The 20516-nt window shown below is 42.9% G+C and overlaps 1 protein-coding gene and 2 non-coding genes across 3 annotated transcripts; all 3 read left to right on the top strand.

Annotated features, from left to right (window-relative positions):
• The first annotated feature begins 2079 nt into the window (after nucleotides 1-2079).
• Nucleotides 2080-2153, top strand: trnan-guu (transfer RNA asparagine (anticodon GUU)). The gene has a single exon. It is a non-coding gene; the product is annotated as a tRNA-Asn (tRNA).
• A 1469-nt stretch (nucleotides 2154-3622) lies between these two features.
• Nucleotides 3623-3694, top strand: trnae-uuc (transfer RNA glutamic acid (anticodon UUC)). Its single transcript has one exon. It is a non-coding gene; the product is annotated as a tRNA-Glu (tRNA).
• A 3079-nt stretch (nucleotides 3695-6773) lies between these two features.
• Nucleotides 6774-17653, top strand: vma22 (vacuolar ATPase assembly factor VMA22). The gene is made up of 6 exons (XM_031804107.1): nucleotides 6774-7110; nucleotides 8055-8433; nucleotides 8629-8732; nucleotides 11971-12071; nucleotides 16184-16372; nucleotides 17278-17653. The coding sequence occupies exons 2-6, from the start codon at nucleotides 8317-8319 to the stop codon at nucleotides 17388-17390; spliced, it is 624 nt and encodes a 207-aa protein (XP_031659967.1). The 5' UTR covers nucleotides 6774-7110; nucleotides 8055-8316; the 3' UTR covers nucleotides 17391-17653.
• Nucleotides 17654-20516: the final 2863 nt, after the last annotated feature.

Below are 20516 nucleotides of genomic sequence, written 5' to 3' on the forward strand. Positions count from 1 at the left end.
GGTAGGCAACAACATCTCCACCCCGCTGATCCTCAACACTGGGGCCCCACAAGGGTGCGTTCTGAGCCCTCTCCTGTACTCCCTGTTCACCCACGACTGCGTGGCCACGCACGCCTCCAACTCAATCATCAAGTTTGCGGACGACACAACAGTGGTAGGCTTGATTACCAACAACGACGAGACGGCCTACAGGGAGGAGGCGAGGGCCCTCGGAGTGTGGTGTCAGGTAAATAACCTCACACTCAACGTCAACAAAACTAAGGAGATGATTGTGGACTTCAGGAAACAGCAGAGGGAACACCCCCCTATCCACATCGATGGAACAGTAGGGGAGAGGGTAGCAAGTTTTGTCACCAAAAGCACACAAACTTCTACAGATGCACAATCGAGAGCATCCTGGCGGGCTGTATCACCGTCTGGTATGGTAACTGCTCCGCCCACAACCGTAAGGCTCTCCAGAGGGTAGTGAGGTCTGCACAACGCATCACCGGGGGCAAACTACCTGCCCTCCAGGACACCTACACCACCCGATGTTACAGGAAGGCCATAAAGATCATCAAGGACAACAACCACCCGAGCCACTGCCTGTTCACCCCGCTATCATCCAGAAGGCGAGGTCAGTACAGGTGCATCAAAGCTGGGACCGAGAGACTGAAAAACACCTTCTATCTCAAGGCCATCAGACTGTTAAACAGCCACCACTAACATTGAGTGGCTGCTGCCAACACACTGACTCAACTCCAGCCACTTTAATAATGGGAATTGATGGGAAATGATGTAAAATATATCACTAGCCACTTTAAACAATGCTACCTAATATAATGTTTACATACCCTACATTATTCATCTCATATGTATACGTATATACTGTACTCTATATCATCTACTGCATCTTTATGTAATACATGTATCACTAGCCACTTTAACTATGCCACTTTGTTTACATACTCATCTCATATGTATATACTGTACTCGATACCATCTATTGTATCTTGCCTATGCCGCTCTGTACCATCACTCATTCATATATCTTTATGTACATATTCTTTATCCCCCTACACTTGTGTGTATAAGACAGTAGTTTGGGAATTGTTAGTTAGATTACTTGTTGGTTATTACTGCATTGTCAGAGCTAGAAGCACAAGCATTTCGCTACACTCGCATTAACATCTGCTAACCATGTGTATGTGACAAATACATTTTGATTTTGATTTTTTTGTTTTGTTTTAGGTCTTCTCTTTATGTAGTGTTGTCTCTCTTGTCATAATGTGTTTTGTCCTATATTTTTATTTTATTATATTTATTTTGAATCCCAGCCCCCATCACTGCAGGAGGCTTTTTGGTAGGCCGTCATTGTAAATAAGAATGTGTTCTCAACTGACTTGCCTAATTAAATAAAGGTTAAATCAAATTAATCAATAAAAATATGAAGTAGCTCTAAAATCCCAGATGCAAAAATGAATGGGTAAAACATGATTGGAAGAATTCCCGGGTTTTATGGGTATATGACAAGTCCACTGTGCCGGAATATTGGGATTCTCACTGAAATAAATTGCCAACACTTCAGGGTGCAATCAAGAAGCAATTCCGGTGCAAGCAACAGAAATTACTTGCAAGTTGCGTCGCACTTGGCCGTTCTACGAGTGGTCTGAGGCAATCGGTAAATAACGAGTGTTTTCAAGTACAACTTTACTAACGATGGTTTTGGGAAACAGCTCGGAGATTTAACGATGCTCCTAAGAAGATTCTAACCAATGAATAAGCATGAAGATGCTTTTGTGAAACCGGGCGCTGGTTCCTCTCTATGTTTCTTTTCTAGGGAGTTTTTCCTAGCCATGAATCAAGATCTCCATTTGGATATCATGGCAAGGTAAAATATGAATCCGGCTAAACTGCAAAAAAATATATATATTCTTCCCAGATAAGTTGTTCATGAAACATTTTGTAGTCTACAGAGTTGCAGTAGCATTATTCAGCCACCGAATTTCGCTATCGGCCTGTCTAACATCAAGAGTAACATGAGAACCATACCCTCCCGTCATTACATTCATATGCTTCCCTGTGTAAGAAAATAATCAGGTCTCTGTGGCGCAATTGGTTAGCGCGTTAGACTGTTAATCTAAAGGTTGGTGGTTCGAGCCCACCCAGGGACGGTTGTCTTTTTTTTACATTTTGAGCCTGACTGTGCTACAATAATATTAAAATCCACATTTAGGAAAATAGTCCAAAATGTTCCAGTACTAGATCAATGTGACGCTATACACAAGGAGATCAATGTACAGAGGTACGAGGTATTTGAGGTAGATATGTACATGAAGGCAGGGTAAGGTGACTAGTCATCAGGATAGATAATAATAAGAGTAAAATAAAGAACAGAGTAGCAGCATATGATGAGTGTAAAAGTGAGTGTGTGTGTTGTGTCGGTATGTGTGTGTGTGTTGTGTCGGTATGCTTGTGTGTTGTGTCGGTATACGTTGTGTCGGTATGCGTGTGTGTTTTGTGTCTGTATGCGTGTGTATGTCGTGTATGTGTATGGGCCTGGTGTGGGTATGTCACTAGTGTGTGTGAGTGTGTATATGGTGTGTATACAATGAGTATATGAAACATTAGGAACACCTTGCTAATATTGAGTTTCACCCCCTTTTCCCTCAGAACATCCTCAATTCATTGCGACATGGAGTACAAGGTGTCGAAAGTGTTCCACAGGGATGCTGGCCCATGTTAACGTCGATCCTTCCCACAGTTGTGTCCAGTTGGCTGGATGTCCTTTGGGGTGGTGGGCCATTCTTGATGCACAGGAAACTGTTGCAGTTCTTGACACAAACTGGTGCGCCTGGCATCTACTACCATACCCCGTTCAAAGGCTCTTAAATCTTCTGTCTTGTCCATTCACCCTCTGAATGGCACACATACACAATCCATGTCTCAATTGTCTCAAGGCTTAAAAATAATTATTTAACCTGTCTAATCAACACTGATTGAAGTGTATTTAACAGGAGACATCAATAAGGGATCATAGCTTTCACCTGGATTCACCTGGCCAGTGTGTGTCATGGAAGGAGCAGGTGTTCTTAATGTTTTGTATACTCAGTATATACAGTGGAAGCTCAATGTCAAGTCTCATAGCAAATGGTCTGTATACTTATGTAAATAAGGTATTTATGTTTTCTATGGGGTATTTTGTGTAGATTGCTGAATATTTGTATTTATTTAATCCATGCTACCTGATAAAATAATGATTATTAAACAACTAAGGGGGGCCCGATAACATTTGTTTTTCTTCTCCCCAAAATCAGTTTTATATTTTCCCAAATTATATTTCCTCTGTTTATTTTTCCTGGTTTTAGAGTATTACTTTTGTTTTCACTCGAATTACAGTTGTTCATATAGAAACAGTGAAATGGGATGTTCAAATCAAACTGTGTTGGTCACATACACATATTTAGCATATAGCACATAACATATAAATATTAGGATGACATGCGGCGTGGCATTGACTAAATACAGTATATACATATGAGATGAGTAAAGCAGTATGTTAACCGAGCTAGACATAATGATTATGTTGCTAGCAAGCTACAAGAACCCTACATAAATGCTTCTATAATACTGTTGCTATCAGTCCCATATGGTCTAGCGGTTAGGATTCCTGGTTTTCACCCAGGCGGCCCGGGTTCGACTCCCGGTATGGGAACATCATTTTCTTCCATCAATCTATTGTTTTCGCACTGTGATATTTAGTATTGTCCATTTCCATTCAGCAAAACCATATAAAAAATCGAATTGGTTAGCCATCATCAGCGGACGTGGGTCACCGTGAATTACCGTACTCCTAGCAGCAGAATATTATCATGGAGTTTCTAAACCAAGAGGCGCAGCATCGCGAGAGAAAGGAACGCTTTCGAAAAATACCATTCAGACCGGGTTTGGGATTTGAGAAGTCAATGGCCGTTTCGAGAGGATCAAAACCACAATGTATCATGGGTCAATTTTGATGACTGAATGATCGACAAATAGTAATCAATCGTTATTTCAAATTGTATTTGTCGCATACGCTGAATACAACAGGTTTAGGTCTTACCGTGAAATGCTTATTTACAAGCACTTAACCAACAATGCAGTTCAAGAAAAATATTTACTAAATAAAATAAGTTTCAAAAATAAATAAAAAGTAACACAATAAAATAACGAGACTAGTCAATGGGGTACAGGTTAGTCGAGGTCATTTGTACATACATGTAGGTAGGGTTAACGTGACTGCACAGATAATAAAGAGCGAGTAGCAGCAGTGTACAAACAAAGGGAGGGCCAATGTAAATAGTCTGGGTGGACATTTGATTAATTGTTCAGCAGCCTTATTGATTTAAATTTTTTTAACCTTTATTTAACTAGGCAAGTCAGTTTTTTTTTACAATGACAGCCTACCCCAGCCTTTTGGACCTAGGCGTGGTGTTCCAGTGCTACTTGCCATGCTGTAGCAGAGAGAACAGTCTATGACTTGGGTGACTGGAGTCTTTGACAATTTTTTGAGCCTTCCGCTGACACATCTTGTATATTGGTCCTGGATGGCAGGAAGCTTGGCCCCAGTGATTTTATTTTTTTAACTAGGCAAGTCAGTTAAGAACAAATTCTAGGAACAGTGGGTTAACTGCCTTGTTCAGGGGCACAACAAACGATTTTTACCTTGTCAGCTCGGGGATTTTATCTCGCAACCTTTCCCTTACTAGTCCAACGCTCTAACCACTAGGCTACCTGCCACCCCTACAGATGGTAGTGCGTACTGTAGCGCCTTATGGTTGGATACAGAGCAGTTGCCATACCAGGCTGTGATGCAACCGGTCAGGATGCTCTCAATGGTGCAGCTGTAGAACTTGTTGAGGATCTGGGGACCCATGCCAAATCTTTCAGTCTCCTGAGAAGGGAAAGGTGTCGTGTCCTCTTCACGACTGTCTTGCTGTGTTTGGACTATGATAGTTCATTGGTGATGTGGACACCAAGGAACTTGAAACTCTCGACCCGCTCCACTACAGCCACGTCGATGTTAATGGGGGCCTGTTCAGCCCTCCTTTTCCTGTAGTCCACGATCAGCTCCTTTGTCTTGCTCACATTGAGGGAGAGGCTGTTGTCCTGATACCACATAGCCAGGTCTCTGATCTCCTCTCTATAGGCTGTCTCATTGTTGTCAGTGATCAGGCTGTTGTTTCGTCAGCAAACTTATTAATGGTGTTGGATTCGTGCTTGGCCGTGCAGTCATGAGTGAACAGGGAGTGCAGGAGGGGACTGAGCTTTCACCCCTGAGGGGCCCCAGTGTTGAGGATCTGCCACCTGGGGATGGTCCGTCAGGAAGTCCAGGATCCAGTTGCAGAGGGAGGTTTTTAGTCCCAGGGTCCTTAGCTTAGAGATAAGCTTTGTGGGCACTATGGTTTTGAACACTATTTATGATACAAGGTTTGGTTTTGATGGTCTCGAATAAAGCTAATGAGAGAAGTGAAAAAGGCCAATGTCTTAAGTAGTTAAACATGTTATTACACCAACCTTGTGAAAGAGATATATACTGAGTATACATAGTAAATGTCAATCCAGGACACTCCTGTTAGTATGATACATTTTATGGGCAAAAGTTTGTGGACACCCATTCAAATGAGTGGATTCGGCTATTTCCGCCACACCTGTTGCTGATAGGTGTATAAAATCGAGCGCACAGCCAAGCAATCTCCATAGACAAACATTGGCAGTAGAATGGCCCGTACTGAAGAGTTCAGTGACTTTCAATGTGGCACACTCATAGGATGCCACCTTTCCAACAAGTTTGTTCATAAAATTTCTGCCCCGCTAGAGCCTGCCAACTGTTATTGTGAAATGGAAACTACTAGGAGCAACAACGGCTCAGCTGTGAAGTGGTAGGCCACACAAGCTCACAGAATTGTGATCTCCAAGTGCTGAAGCATGTAGCACGTAAAATCGTCTATCTTCGTTTTGGCGGATGCCAGGAGAACGCTACCTGCCCCAATACATTGTGCCAACTCTACAGTTAGGTGGAGGAAGAATCATGGTCTGGGCTGTTTTTATGGTTCAGGCCCCTTAGTTCAAGTGAAGGGAAATCTTAACATTTCAGCATACAATGACATTCTAGACGAATCTGTGCTACCAACTTTGTGGTGACAGTTTGGGGAAGGCCCTTTCCTTTTTCAGATTGACAATGCCCCCGTGCACAAAGCGAGGTCCATACAGAAATGGGTTGTCGAGACCGGTGTGGGAAGAACTTGACAAAGTTCTTTTTACAAAGTTATCTAGGTGGCTAACACTAATGTTAGCTAGGTTGCTAGCATTAGCTAGGCTAGGGGTTAGGGGTGAAGGTTAGGAGTTAGGTGAAACGACTTGCCTAGTTAAATAAAGGTTAAATAAAAATTAAAGGAGTTAGGTTAAATGGTTAAGGTAAGCTAACATGGTAAGGAGTTGCAAAGTAAATAAAAAGTAGTAATGAGCTAAAGTTGTCCTTGATGAGAATTGAACACACAACTGTTGGGTTGCTAGACGTTCGCATTATACAGCTACCCATCCAACCGACCAACAAGCCTACTTAAGATTTTTGCCATAAGTAATCTTCTGTCTGATATAATACCAACGTAACATATACCAATTTGAGTGATCCGGATTTACATTTACTATGTTACGTCAAGTCTATGAGACCAGGCTGTTAACTCTAGTCTATGAGACCAGGCTGTTATATCGAAGGATTGCCTTTGGTTTGTCAGCTTGCGCATGCACAGTTCGGTTTGAGACTACCATTAGACCTCATGATGTGTTTCTAAGCATGACTTTAGCTAGCCAACCTTGCCATGACATCGCTTACAAGTTTGCGGACTAAACTCCACCTTCTTCGGTGAAGGAAGGTTCTGATGAACTTTACCAATAGAGCCCCACGTTGGAGGTGTTATGTTATAACACCCATAAAACCTAGCGGACAAACCGGGAAATGGTTCAATCGTTTCTCCACCATTTATTTTTCCCGTAAGGGAATTTAAATAGCCCTTATTTTAAGTGTTTCTTTTTGTGTAGGTTTACCCTGGAGTGACGTTTTGATAATCCTGTAAATCTCTCTCGGGCAAGGTGAAATATCAATATTTTCTGCTCTATTTACTCCCAAGATTCTAAAATGCTAATCAGCATTAGAGTAGACATGCAAGACTACAAATCTCTGCAAGCTCTTGAACATCATATCTAGCTGACACCTTTGCTAACAGGTATTGTGTCAATTTAAAACTTGCACAAGACAGTTCACAGAATTGCAGAGACCAGGTTTGTGGAATCTAGCTCGACTTCATCAATTCGCCCAAGGTCAATACTTAAAAAAAAAACATGTATTATGAAACACCGACTTTGTACCTATGTTTGTCCTCTGTAGTCTTTTGCCTTTCTTTGTTTGCTGAATCCATACTTTTTCAATGAACATTGAATACAACCACCGACTGTTTCCTTGTTGAGATTCAATTGTCACATGCACATTTGCGCTGAGTTGCCATCTTAGAGCAAGAGCAAACAGTTGGTGGTTGTATTTGATTAACGATTGTTAAAAAAGTATGGGTTTAAATCATTAAAACAAATATTTATGTTTTCGGCTCCACAACGTTGGTGAAGTCCGAGAGGAAGAGAGGCCCAACTCATCAGAAAATCTGTCTCATATTCAGGCTGTATCACAACCGGCCGTGATTGGGAGTCCGTTAGGGCAGCGCACAATTGGCCCAGTGTCGTCCGAGTTTGGCCGGTGTAGGACGTCATTGTAAATAAGAATGTGTTTTTAACTGACGTGCCTTGTTAAATAAAGGTTCAATTAAAATATTATAATAATTTACAAAAGTATCCAGACCCTTTGCGATGAGACTCGAAATTGAGCTCAGGTGCATCCTGTTTCCATTGATCATCCTTGAGATGTTTCTACAAATAAATAAATAAAGGTTACAAATATATATGTATATGTGTATGTATATATATTTAACATTTTGAATGGGTTATCCACATTGCAATGTTTTGAAATGCGGGCTTTTATTTTGAAGGTTTATTCAATGCCGTACAGACGTTACGTCAGCATTTGTGGAGCGATCCCCTCACATGACCAGAAAACGGAAGTGGCATTTGAAGCCTCGTAAACAATCGCTCTCTGACTGTCTCTTTCAAACAAACCGTGATACAAACGAAAAGAAAACCACAATTTAATCGTGATTTATCAAGATCTAAGTTGGGATAGTCACCGGGATCTCTGCTCGTCGAACTGTGAGACGGTAGGAGAGAGCGAGAGAGAAACAGAGACAGAGAGAGATGGGTCTGTCAGAGAAAGAAGAGTGTGTCTTGTTGGATCAAAAGCTGCTTGTCTTTATGGACCAACTGGAGCTGCTGGAGGAGAAACGAGAGAGACTCAACTCTCTAATAGAACAGGTATAGGATGGAAATTACATGATGTATCAAGGGCTAGACTGTCTTTGATGTCTTGATCAGAGGCTTTATATTATGGCTTTACGTGTGTGTGTGTGTGTGTGTGTGTGTGTGTGTGTGTGTGTGTGTGTGTGTGTGTGTGTGTGTGTGTGTGTGTGTGTGTGTGTGTGTGTGTGTGTGTGTGTGTGTGTGTTACAGGGATGGTTCTCCATGTCCAAAGCGAGGTATTCGATGGGCAACAAGCAGGTGTCTGCTCTGCAGTATGGGAGTGAGATGGAACCTCTGGTCCGAGTGCACACCAGGTACGAAGGAGATGCGCTTAGCCAAAGACTGTATTAACCTTATAAACCATCTATAACCAGGGATGCAAACTAGTCACCTTTCAGCGAAATTCGCCGTTTGGGTCCGATGAGAAACGTTTGGGGGTGGGATTTGGATCACTACTGGCTGTAAGCGAACGAGTGATCCGCGTTTGGAGCAATACTCTGCTGTATCCAAGGCTCAGCCAATATACCGGCTGCTGTATCCAAGGCTCAGCCAATATAATGGCTGCTTTATCCAAGGCTCAGCCAATATACCGGCTGCTTTATCCAACGCTCAGCCAATATACCGACTGCTTTATCCAAGGCTCAGCCAATATACCGGCTGCTTTATCCAAGGCTCAGCCAATATACTGGCTGCTTTATCCAAGGCTCAGCCAATATACCGGCTGCTTTATCCAAGGCTCAGCCAATATACTGGCTGCTGTATCCAAGGCTCAGCCAGTTATTCACATAACAACAGAATGCAGCACTCGACTGAAGAGAGAAGAGAACCAATTTGCTAGTTACAGACTCAGCGCTCTGGAAAGACAGCAGCAGTTTGCAAAGGCAGTTTGCCTGTTACAGCAGCACGTCCCTGAACGATAACAAAGAGGTAGGTGAGAAGCCAGATCACGAACGGGGTGAGAAGGTGATGAAGCAAACTCCATTTGGAAAGTTTGAGGTGTGGAAAAAGTATTGTTAGCATTGTTTAGTATCTTGCTATAGTAGCTGGATCCAATTCTCTGTCAGCTAACAAGAGTAATGTTGAGCAACATTAGCCAACTTAGCTGATCAAATAATTTAGTTTATGGTGTGAAAATTAGCTGGCTGCTAATAAAGTCAGACAGCTAGCTAGCTAACGTTACACCATCAGATGAGCTAACGTTAGTAACCTAACCAATTCGCTATAGTATTAACTGTTATACGATTCCTTGCCGTTCCTCAAGTATTAACGGTTAGTTGTTTAAGCAATCAGTGTGAAATGTTAACTAAACTCAGCAAAAAAAGGAACATCCCTTTTTCAGGACCCTGTCTTTCAAAGATAATTTGTAGAAATCCAAATAACTTCACAGATCTTCATCGTAAAGGGTTTAAACACTGTTTCCCATGCTTGTTCAATGAACCATAAATAATTAATGAACATGCACCTGTGGAACGGTCGTTAACACACTAACAGCTTACAGAAGGTAGGCAATTAAGGTCACAGTTATGAAAACTTAGGACACTAAAGAGGCCTTTCTACTGACTCTGAAAAACACCAAAAGAAAGATGCCCAGGGTCCCTGCTCATCTGCGTGAACGTGCCTTAGGCATGCTGCAAGGAGGCATGAGAACTGCAGATATGGCAAAAGCAATAAATTGTAATGTCAGTGCTGTGAGACGCCTAAGCGCTACAGGGAAACAGGACGGACAGCTGATCATCCTCGCAGTGGCAGACCACATGTAACAACACCTGCACAGGATCGGTACATCCGAACATCACACCTGCGGGACTGATGCAGGATGGCAACAACAACTGCCCGAGTTACACCAGGAACGCACAAACCTTCCATCAGTGCTCAGACTTTCCACAGTAGGCTGAGAGAGGCTGGACTGAGGGCTTGTAGGCATGTTGTAAGGCAGGTCCTCACCAGACATCACCGGCAACATCACCGGCAACAACGTCAACTATGGGCACAAACCCACCATCGCTGGACCAGACAGGACTGGCAAAAAGTGCTGTTCACTGACAAGTCGTGGTTTTATCTCACCAGGGTTGATCGTCGGATTTGTGTTTACCCTTCCTGCAGGCTCATCCTGACATGACCCTCCAGCATGACAATGCCACCAGCCATACTGCTCGTTCTGTGTGTGATTTCAGGAATGTCAGTGTTCTGCCATGGCCAGCGAAGAGCCCGGATCTCAATCCCATTGAGCACACCTGGGACCTCAATGGGATTAAGATCAATTATGCCAACAAAGAGTATCATGCTCTGCTGGCACATTGTAGAACAGATGTCCACAGGTAGAAAATGTACAATGTAATAATGTGTAGTGTAACCGAAAGGTATTGCTTTTGTTGTATTGAGTTTGACAGTAACACGTGTGTGAGTGAGGAAGGATTATTAAATGTTTTACTCAGTTAACGTTATTTTTCCACACATGAAGCCTTGTGCACTTGATCAATGTCTCCTATAGTGGCCACTATAATAGAGCAAAACTAGAATGCCTGTTTGTTTCAATCTATTTCTACTTTAAGATGCTTTCTTCCTATTTTCAATATCTAGATGTGTGTGGTCACAAGCATTCTATTATAAAGGCTGTCATGGCCAACTGCAATATTAGTGAATTGTTTTTTTCTCAAGACTTGAGTGTCATTTGCAGTAAAGTTTAGGTAACAAATAACATTGGATTGTTTTCTTTACATTTTTTAGCTGTGAGTTTGGTTCACACTAAACACTTTTTATTTTACACACAGAGACTGATCATGTAGATCATATTGAAAAAATCTCTGAAGCTGGAGACTCACATCTCACTCACTAGCTTTAAGCACCAGCTGTCAGAGCAGCTTACAGATCACTGCACCTGTACATAGCCCATCTGTAAACAGCCCATCTATCTACCTACCTCATCCCCATACTGCTATCTATTTATTTATTTACTTTGCTCCTTTGCACCCCAGTATCTCTACCTGCACATTCATCTTCTGCCAATCTACCATTCCAGTGTTTAATTGCTATATTGTAATTACTTCGCCACCATGGCCTATTTATTTCCTTAACCTACCTTATTTGCATTCACTGTATATAGATGTTTTGTTTTCTTTTGTTCTACTGTATTATTGACTATGTTCTGTTTATTCCATGTGTAACTCTGTGTTGTTGTATGTGTCGAATTGCTACACTTTATCTTGGCCAGGTCGCAGTTGCAAATGAGAACTTGTTCTCAACTAGCCTACCTGGTTAAATAAAGGTAAAATAAATAAATACATATTCTTTGTTGTTTTATTAGTTGAAACCTGCATTAACCCCTAGCAGGGATTTTTTGCATTGCGAAACAAAAGTGTCACCTTTTTGGGCCCTCACCATTTTGCATCCCTGACTATAACTTAGCGACATCGATTCCATACAACTTTATTTAGGCTGTCAGTTCTCACCATTTTAATGAACTCAAACTTCCAAGGCATGTCTGTTTATCAACTCTGTGTAATGTGTGGTAGAGGGTATATCTGGGATAATAATGATGTCAGTGTGTCGTAGGACTCTGGAGAGTGGTGAGGCCGAGTTCCAGACAAAGAGAAGGACGCTGAAGTCTCCTCAAGAGAGACAGGTGGAGGACATTGGACCTAAAGACAAGGAGGGTAATGGAGCACCACTGACTAGTGTAGGCTGTGTCTTCTCCATATGCCAACTACAGGCCTTTAAAAGGGATAGGACAATAGTACTGTATATAGTGCATTCGGAAAGAATTCAGACCTTCCAACAGACCCTTTACGCAGTGCTTTGGGCTGTTGATTACAGCTGTTGATTACAGCCTCAAGGCAAATCAAATTGAATTTGTCACATGCGCCGAATACAACAAGTGTAGATCTTACCGTGAAATGCTTACTTTTACAAGCCCTTAACCAACAGTGCAGTTCAAGAAAAGTAAAGAAAATATTAACCAAATTAAATAAAGTAAAACATTAAAAGTAACACAATAAAATAACAATAACGAGGCTATATACAGGGGGTACCGGTACCAAGTCAATGTGTGTGGGGGGGGGGTGCAGGTTAGTCGAGGTAATTTGTACATGTAGGTAGGGGTGAAGTGACTATCCATAGATAATTAACAGCGAGTAGCAGCAGTGTACAAAACCAATGGAGGGGGGGTGTCAATGTAAATAGTCCGGTGGCCATTTGATTAATTCGTCAGCAGTCTTATGGCTTGGGGGTAGAAGCTGTTAAGGAGCCTTTGGTCCTAGACTTGGCTCTCTGGTACCTCTTGCCGTGCGGTAGCAGAGAAAACAGTCTATGACTTGGGTGACTGGAGTCTCTGACAATTTTTGGGGGCTTTCTTCTGACACTGCCTATTATAGAGGTCCTGGATGGCAGGAAGCTTGGCCCAAGCTGGGCCATTCGCACTACCCTCTGTAGCGCCTTACGGTCAGATGCCGAGCAGTTGCCATATCAGGCGGTGATGCAACCAGTCAGGATGATCTCGATGGTGCAGCTGTAGAACTTTTTGAGGATCTGGGGACCCATGCCAAATCTTTTCAGTGTCCAGAGGGGGAAAGGGTGTTGTTGTGCCCTCTTCACGACTCTTGGTGTGTTCGGACCATGATAGTTCGTTGGTGATGTGGACACCAAGGAACTTGAAACTCTCGACCCGCTCCACTACAGCCCTGTCGATGTTAATGGGGGCCTGTTCGGCCCGCCTTTACCTGTAGTCCACGATCAGTTCCTTTGTCTTGCTCACATGCTTGAAACATGTAGGTATTACAGACTCAGTCAGGGAGAGGATGAAAATGTCAGTGAAGACACTTGCCAGTGGCTCCGCGCATGCTTTGAGTACACGTCCTGGTAATCCATCTGGCCCCGCGGCTTTGTGAATTTTGTTGGCTACCGAGAATGTTATCACACAGTCGTCCAGAACAGCTGGTGCTCTCGTGCATGCTTCAGTGTTGCTTGCCTCGAAGCGAGCATTTAGCTCGTCTGGTAGGCTCGGGTCACTGGGCAGCTCGCGGCTGTGCTTCTCTTTGTCGTCTGTAATAGTTTTCAAGCCCTGCCACATCCGACGAGCGTCAGAGCCGTTGTAGTAGGATTCAATCTTAATCCTGTTTTGACACTTTTCTTGTTTGATGGTTCATTTGAGGGCAAAGCGGGATTTCTTCTAAACGTCCGGATTAGTGTCCCACTCCTTGAAAGCAGCAGCTCTAGCCTTTCGCTCGATGCGGATGTTGTGAGCATTTTCTTTTTTGCTTATGACCTTATGGAGTTGGCTGAGTGCGGTTTTAAGTGCCAGCATTGGTTTGTGGTGGTAAATAGATGGCTACGAATAATATAGATGAGAACTCTTTTAGTAGTTAGGGTGGTCTACAGCTTATCATAAGGTACTCTGAGGCGAGCAATACCTCAAGATTGATTTAATATTAGACATCGCGCACTAGCTATTATTGACTAGCTGTTATTAACTAGCTGTTACGCACACCTCCACCCCTCAGCTTACCAGACATAGCTTCTCTGTTCTGCCAGTGCATGGAAAATTCCGCCAGCTCTATATTTTCCGTGTCGTCGTTCAGCCACATCTCAGTGAAATATAAGATATTACACTTTATAATGTCCCATTGGTAGGATAATCTTGATCATAGGTCATCGATTTTATTTTCCAATGATTGCGCGTTGGCCAATAGAACAGATGGCAATGGGAGTTTACTCGCTCGCCTACAAATTCTCTGATGGCAGACCGACCTCCATCCCCTTTTTCTATGTCTTTTCTTTACGCAAATGACGGGGATTTGGGCCTGTTCCCGGGAGAGCAGTATATCCTTCTCGTCGGACTCGTTAAAGGAAAAAGCTTCTTCCAGTTTGAGGTGAGTAATTGCAGTTCTTATGTCCAGAAGTTATTTTCGGTCATAAGTGATAGTAGCTGCAACATTATGTACAAAACAAGTAAAAAAAAAAAAGTTACAAACAATGAAAAAACACAGTTGGTTAGGAGCCTGTAAAATGTCACCCATCCTCTCCGGCGCCAGTCTTCTTGGGCATGACGCTACAGGCTTATTAGCACACCTGTATTTGGTGAGTTTCTCCCATTCTTCTCTGCAGATCCTCTCAAGCTCTGTCAGGTTGGATGGGGCGCTCTGGAGCAGGTTTTCATCAAGGATCTCTCTGTACTTGTCACGCCCTGACCTGAGTATTCTTTGTTTTCTTTATTCTTTTGGTTAGGTCAGGGTGTGACATGGGTGATGTATGTGTTTTTGTACTGTCTAGGGGTTTTGTAGGTTTATGGGGTTGTTTATCATCTAGGTGTTTATATATGTCTATAGTTGCCTAGATTGGTTCTCAATTAGAGGCAGCTGTTTATCGTTGTCTCTGATTGGGAACCATATTTAGGCAGCCATCCTCTTTGGGTATTTTGTGGGTTATTGTCTATGTCTAGTTGCCTGTGTCTGCACTAGTATTTTATAGCTTCACGTTCGGTTTGTTGTTTTTGTATAGTTTGTCTCCGTCTTCATTAAAAAGTAAGTGTTCTAATCACGCTGCGCTTTGGTCTCCTCCATACGACGAACGTGACAGTACTTTGCTCCATTCATCTAGCTGTGCAGCAATGCTCCCTATCCAACCTGACAGAGCTTGAGAGGATCTGCAGAGAAGAATGGGAGAAATTCCCCAAATAGAGATGTGCCGAGCTTGTAGCGTCATACCCAAGAAGACTCAAGGCTGTAATCGCTGCCAAAGGTGCTTCAACAAAGTACTGAGTAAAGGGTCTGAATGCTTATGTAAATGTGATATTTCTTAGCTTTTTAATTATGGGGTATTGTGTGTAGATTGAGGGGGATACAACATTTCATCCATTTTTCGAATAAAGCTGTAGCGTAACAAAATATGGAGGGGTCTGAATACTTTCTGAATGTAGCATTACTTAGTATGTCACTGAGAAATCAGTTTATATTGAATTATTTGGAGTTATGTCTTGGGTTCGTTAACTTATGGATACTTGTTAGTGCCACTGAATGCATGTAAAATATTGATGGGAGACTCTGTTACGGAGGAATGGAAATGCTTTTTTTTAGGCTGGATCATGTTGTTGCATGTTTTAATTATGTAATGTATTGACGTGTCCCCAGGCACTCTCATTTGTTGACTTCTGTAACTGAAAAAGCCTTGGTTTCATGCATGTTAACATCAGAAGCCTCCTCCCTAAGTTTGTTTTACTCACTGCTTTAGCACACTCCGCCAACCCTGATGGCCACCAAAGATTCTGAGATTTCTATCCCCAACTACAACATTTTCCATCAAGATAGAACTGCCAAATTTGTAAATAGCACACCCAATCTACCTACCTCATCCCCATATTGTTTTTATTTACTTTTCTGCTCTTTTGCTCACCAGTATTTCTACTTGCACATCATCATCTGCTCATCTATCACTCCAGTGTTAATTTGCTAATCTGTAATTACTTCGCTACTATGGCCTATTTATTGCCTACCTCACGCTATTTGCACACACTGTATATAGACTATTTTTTTCTATTGTGTTATTGACTGTACACTTCTTTATTCCATGTGTAACTCTGTGTTGTTGTTTGTGTCGCTTTGCTTTATCTTGGCCAGATCTCAATTGTAAATGATAACTTGTTCTCAACTAGCTTACCTGGTTAAATAAAGGCTAATTTTTTTTTAGAGACTGGGTCTCAAAGGGCTTTTCCTGGTTAAATAAAGGTAAAAAAATTAAGTCCCCTCATCTGACTGTATGTTTGTTGGATCTACAGGTGTGAGGAGAAGAGTGAAGACGCAGGAGGTTCCAGAGATAGACCAGAGTGACAACAAGCATCCGTTGACAGAGACTGAGCCGGCTCCCTCCTCCAAACCTGAAGCCAACCCCCAGCAGGACCCACTGAAGTGGTTTGGAATCCTGGTGCCTCAGACCCTGAAACAGGCCCAGGCCTCATTCAAACAGGGTAAGCTGTCTGATAGGATGGATGAAACAAGTTAGGGTCTGTCTAGTAGGATGGATGAAACAAGTTGGGGTCTATCTGGTAGGATGGATGAAACAAGTTGGGGTCTGTCTAGTAGGATGGATGAAACAAGTTGGGGTCTGTCTAGTAGGATGGATGAAACAAGTTAGGGTCTGTCTAGTAGGATGGATGAAACAAGTTGGGGTCTGGTAGGATGGATGAAACAAGTTAGGGTCTGTCTAGTAGGATGGATGAAACAAGTTGGGGTCTGTCTAGTAGGATGGATGAAACAAGTTGGGGTCTATCTGGTAGGATGGATGAAACAAGTTGGGGTCTGTCTAGTAGGATGGATGAAACAAGTTGGGGTCTGTCTAGTAGGATGGATGAAACAAGTTAGGGTCTGTCTAGTAGGATGGATGAAACAAGTTGGGGTCTGGTAGGATGGATGAAACAAGTTAGGGTCTGTCTAGTAGGATGGATGAAACAAGTTGGGGTCTGTCTAGTAGGATGGATGAAACAAGTTGGGGTCTGTCTGGTAGGATGGTTGCCTTCCGTCTTCCAGCATGTACCAGTATGGATGAAAAATTCATTTTCCCTTCTCTTCTTCTCCCCCTTCCACCTCCTCCCTTCTACCCTCCTCCCCCATCCAACCCCTCCCTTCTCCCCTCCTCCTCTCCCTTCCCCTTTCTCCCCTCCTCCTGTCCCTTCCCCTTTCTCCCACCCTTCTCCCCTCTCTCTTTTCCCCTCCTCACCCCTCTCCCTTGTCCCCTCCTCACTCCTCTCCCTTGTCCCCTCCTCACCCCTCTCCCTTGTCCCCTCCTCACCCCTCTCCCTTGTCCCCTCCTCACCCCTCTCCCTTTTGTCCCCTCCTCACCCCTCTCTCCCTTGTCTCCTCCTCTCCCCTGTAGTGGTAGAGTTGTCAGCAGAGGTGGCTACTCTCCAGTCTGCAGTCCTGACCACCAGACAACAGTTGCAGATGAAACAGAAGAGCAGCAGCCAGACCCCGGACCTGACTGACTGACAGACTGACCTGACTGACAGATGGACCAGACGGACAGATGGACCAGGTTGACCAGACGAACCAGGTTGACCAGACGGACCAAACTGACCAGACTGACCTGACTGACCAGATCATGGTTTAGCGTACACAGCCACTCTCTCCCACATAGTATAGTAGTACTTCTGTCTAGAGCACTTTATACAAAGGCTGAGGGGGCTGCAGCACCCCTGATAAATAAATACAAAATATACAAATAATAAAATAGACATCTTTTTTTATCACAATTTGTGAACTTTATTACGCCTCTATTAGCGGAGAGAAATACTCAAGATATACCCCTGCTGCCTATACGTACATGTAGCTAATAGGGGTAAAGATATGTTGAGGTAGATGTGTACAGTACCAGTCCAAAGTTTGGACACCTACTCATTCAATGGTTTTACTTTATTTTTTACTATTTTCTACATTGTAGAATAATAGTTAAGACATTAAAACTATGAAATAACACAAATGGAGACATGTTGTAACCAGAAAAGTGTTAAACAAATCTAAATATATTTGAGATTTGAGATTATTCAAGGAAGGGAAGGCATGTAGCCTAATGGTTAGACCGTTGGGCCAGTAACCGAAAGGTAGCTGGATCGAATCCCCGAGCTGACAAGGTAAAAATATGAACAAGGCAGTTAACCCACTGTTCCCCAGTAGGCCGTCATTGTAAATAAGAATGTGTTCTTAACTGACTTGCCTAGTTAAATAAAAAAGCCACCTTTGCCTTGATGACAGCTTTGCACACTCTTTCTTCATTCTCTCAACCAGCTTTACCTGGAATGCTTTTCCAACAGTCTTGAAGGAGTTCCCACAAATGCTGAGCACTTGTTGGCTGCATTTCCGTCACTCCAGCTTATCCCAAACCATCTCAATTGGGTTGAGGTCGGGTGATTGTGGAGGCCAGGTCATCTGATGCAGCACTCTATCACTCTCCTTGATCAAATTGCCCTTACGCCTGAGGTGTGTTGCGCCATTGTCCTGTTTAAAAACAAATGATAGTCCCACAAAGTGCAAACCAGATGGGATGGCATAAAACAAATTATTTTGTGTAAGCTTCTCAGCTAGCTTGTTAGAAATGTCTGTTCTAAACTTGTTTCTTCTAGCTAGATAACATCACATCATTACATGAAATGCTTGTGCAAGTAGCTAGCTAGCTAACATTACTAGCTAGCTGTGATAAATGTATTCTATCAAAACATCCGACTGAAGTGAGTTGTGGGTCATTGTCCTGTGATAGTCCCACTAAGCTGTGGTAGCCATGCTGGTTAAGTGTGCCTTGAATTCTAAATAAATCACTGACAGTGTCACCAGCAAGGCACCATCACACCTCCTCCTCCTCCTCCATGCTTCACGGTGGGAACCACACACCATCACACCTCCTCCTCCATGCTTCACGGTGGGAACCACACATGTGGAAATCATCCGTTCACCTACTCTGTGTCTCACAAAGACACGGCGGTGGAACCAAAAATCTCTAATTTGGACTCATCAGACCAAAGGACAGATTTCCACCAGTCTAATGTCCACTGCTCGTGTTTCTGGCCCAAGAAAGTCTCTTCTTGTTATTGGTGTCCTTTAGTAGTGGTTTCTTTGCAGCAATTTGACCATGAAGGCCTGATTTCACGCAGTCTCCTTTGAACAGTTGATGTTGATATGTTTGTTACTTGAACTCTGAAGCATTTATTTGGGCTGCAATTTCTGAGGCTGGTAACTATAATGAAGTTATCAACTGCAACAGAGGTAACTCTGGGTCTTCCTTTCCTGTGGCAGTTTTCATGAGAGCCAGTTTCATCATAGCGCTTCATGGTATTTGCGACTGCACTTCAAGAAACTTTGAGAGTTCTTGTAATGTTCTGTTTTGACTGACCTTCATGTCTTAAAGTAATGGTGGACTGTTGTTGCTCTTTGCTTATTATAGCTGTTTTTGTTGCCATAATATGGACTTGGTCTTTTACTAAATAGGGATATCTTCTTCTACCTCGTCACAACACAACTGATTGGCTCAAACGCATTAAGAAGGAAAGAAATTCCACAAATTAACTTAAGAAGTCACACCTGTTAATTGAAATGCATAATGAAGCTGGTTGAGAGAATGCCAAGAGTGTGCAAAGGGTGGCTACTTTGAAGAATCTCAAACATAAAATACATTGATTTGTTTAACACTTTTTTTGGTTCCAACATGATTCCATATGTGTTATTTCATAGTTTTGATGTCTTCACTATTCTGCAATGTAGAAAATAGTGAAAATAAATTAAAACCCTTGATTAAGTGTGTCCAAACTTTTGACTGATACTGTACATGTAGGTAGCAGGGGTAAAGATATTGTATAACTAGTTTTGAAGTTGAGGGTGCAGTATTTATGAAGTTTGGGAATGAGGATGAAAACTAGCATAGTTCAGATAGTTTAGCCAGGGAAACGAGCTCGGGCCAAGTGCAGATTTGCGCCAGCTGGGCTAATTCAGGAGACTAGGTTTTATGCCCTGATATCGGGAGCTGGTGGCGAAAAGGTTGATCAAACAAATAAATCAGATAAATCAGGAGAACAAATTGACATACAATCCCCAAATTAAGTGTGTCCAAACTTTTGACTGATACTGTACATGTAGGTAGCAGGGGTAAAGATACGTGTGGGTCTGTGGTAGTACGTGTGGGTCTGTGGTAGTACGTGTGGGTCTGGTAGTACGTGTGGGTCTGGTAGTACGTGTTGTTCTGTGGTGGTACGTGTGGGTCTGTGGTAGTACGTGTGGGTCTGTGGTAGTACGTGTGGGTCTGTGGTAGTACGTGTCGTTCTGTGGTAGTACGTATCGTTCTGTGGTAGTACGTGTCGTTCTGTGGTAGTACGTGTGGGTCTGTGGTAGTACGTGTGGGTCTGTGGTAGTACGTGTGGGTCTGTGGTAGTACGTGTCGTTCTGTGGTAGTATGTGTGGGTCTGTGGTAGTATGTGTGGGTCTGTGGTAGTATGTGTGTGTCCATAAATGTTAGGGTATAATTTGGCCTAGGGGTTAGTGTTGAGCCAATGACTGAAAGGTTGTGAGATCGAATCCCGAAGCCGACAAGGTGAATCTGTCGATGTCCCCTTTAGTAGACAGGTGCGGAGT

Source organism: Oncorhynchus kisutch, linkage group LG24 (genome assembly GCF_002021735.2).
Source record: "Oncorhynchus kisutch isolate 150728-3 linkage group LG24, Okis_V2, whole genome shotgun sequence".
In the NCBI taxonomy this organism is placed as follows: domain Eukaryota; kingdom Metazoa; phylum Chordata; class Actinopteri; order Salmoniformes; family Salmonidae; genus Oncorhynchus; species Oncorhynchus kisutch.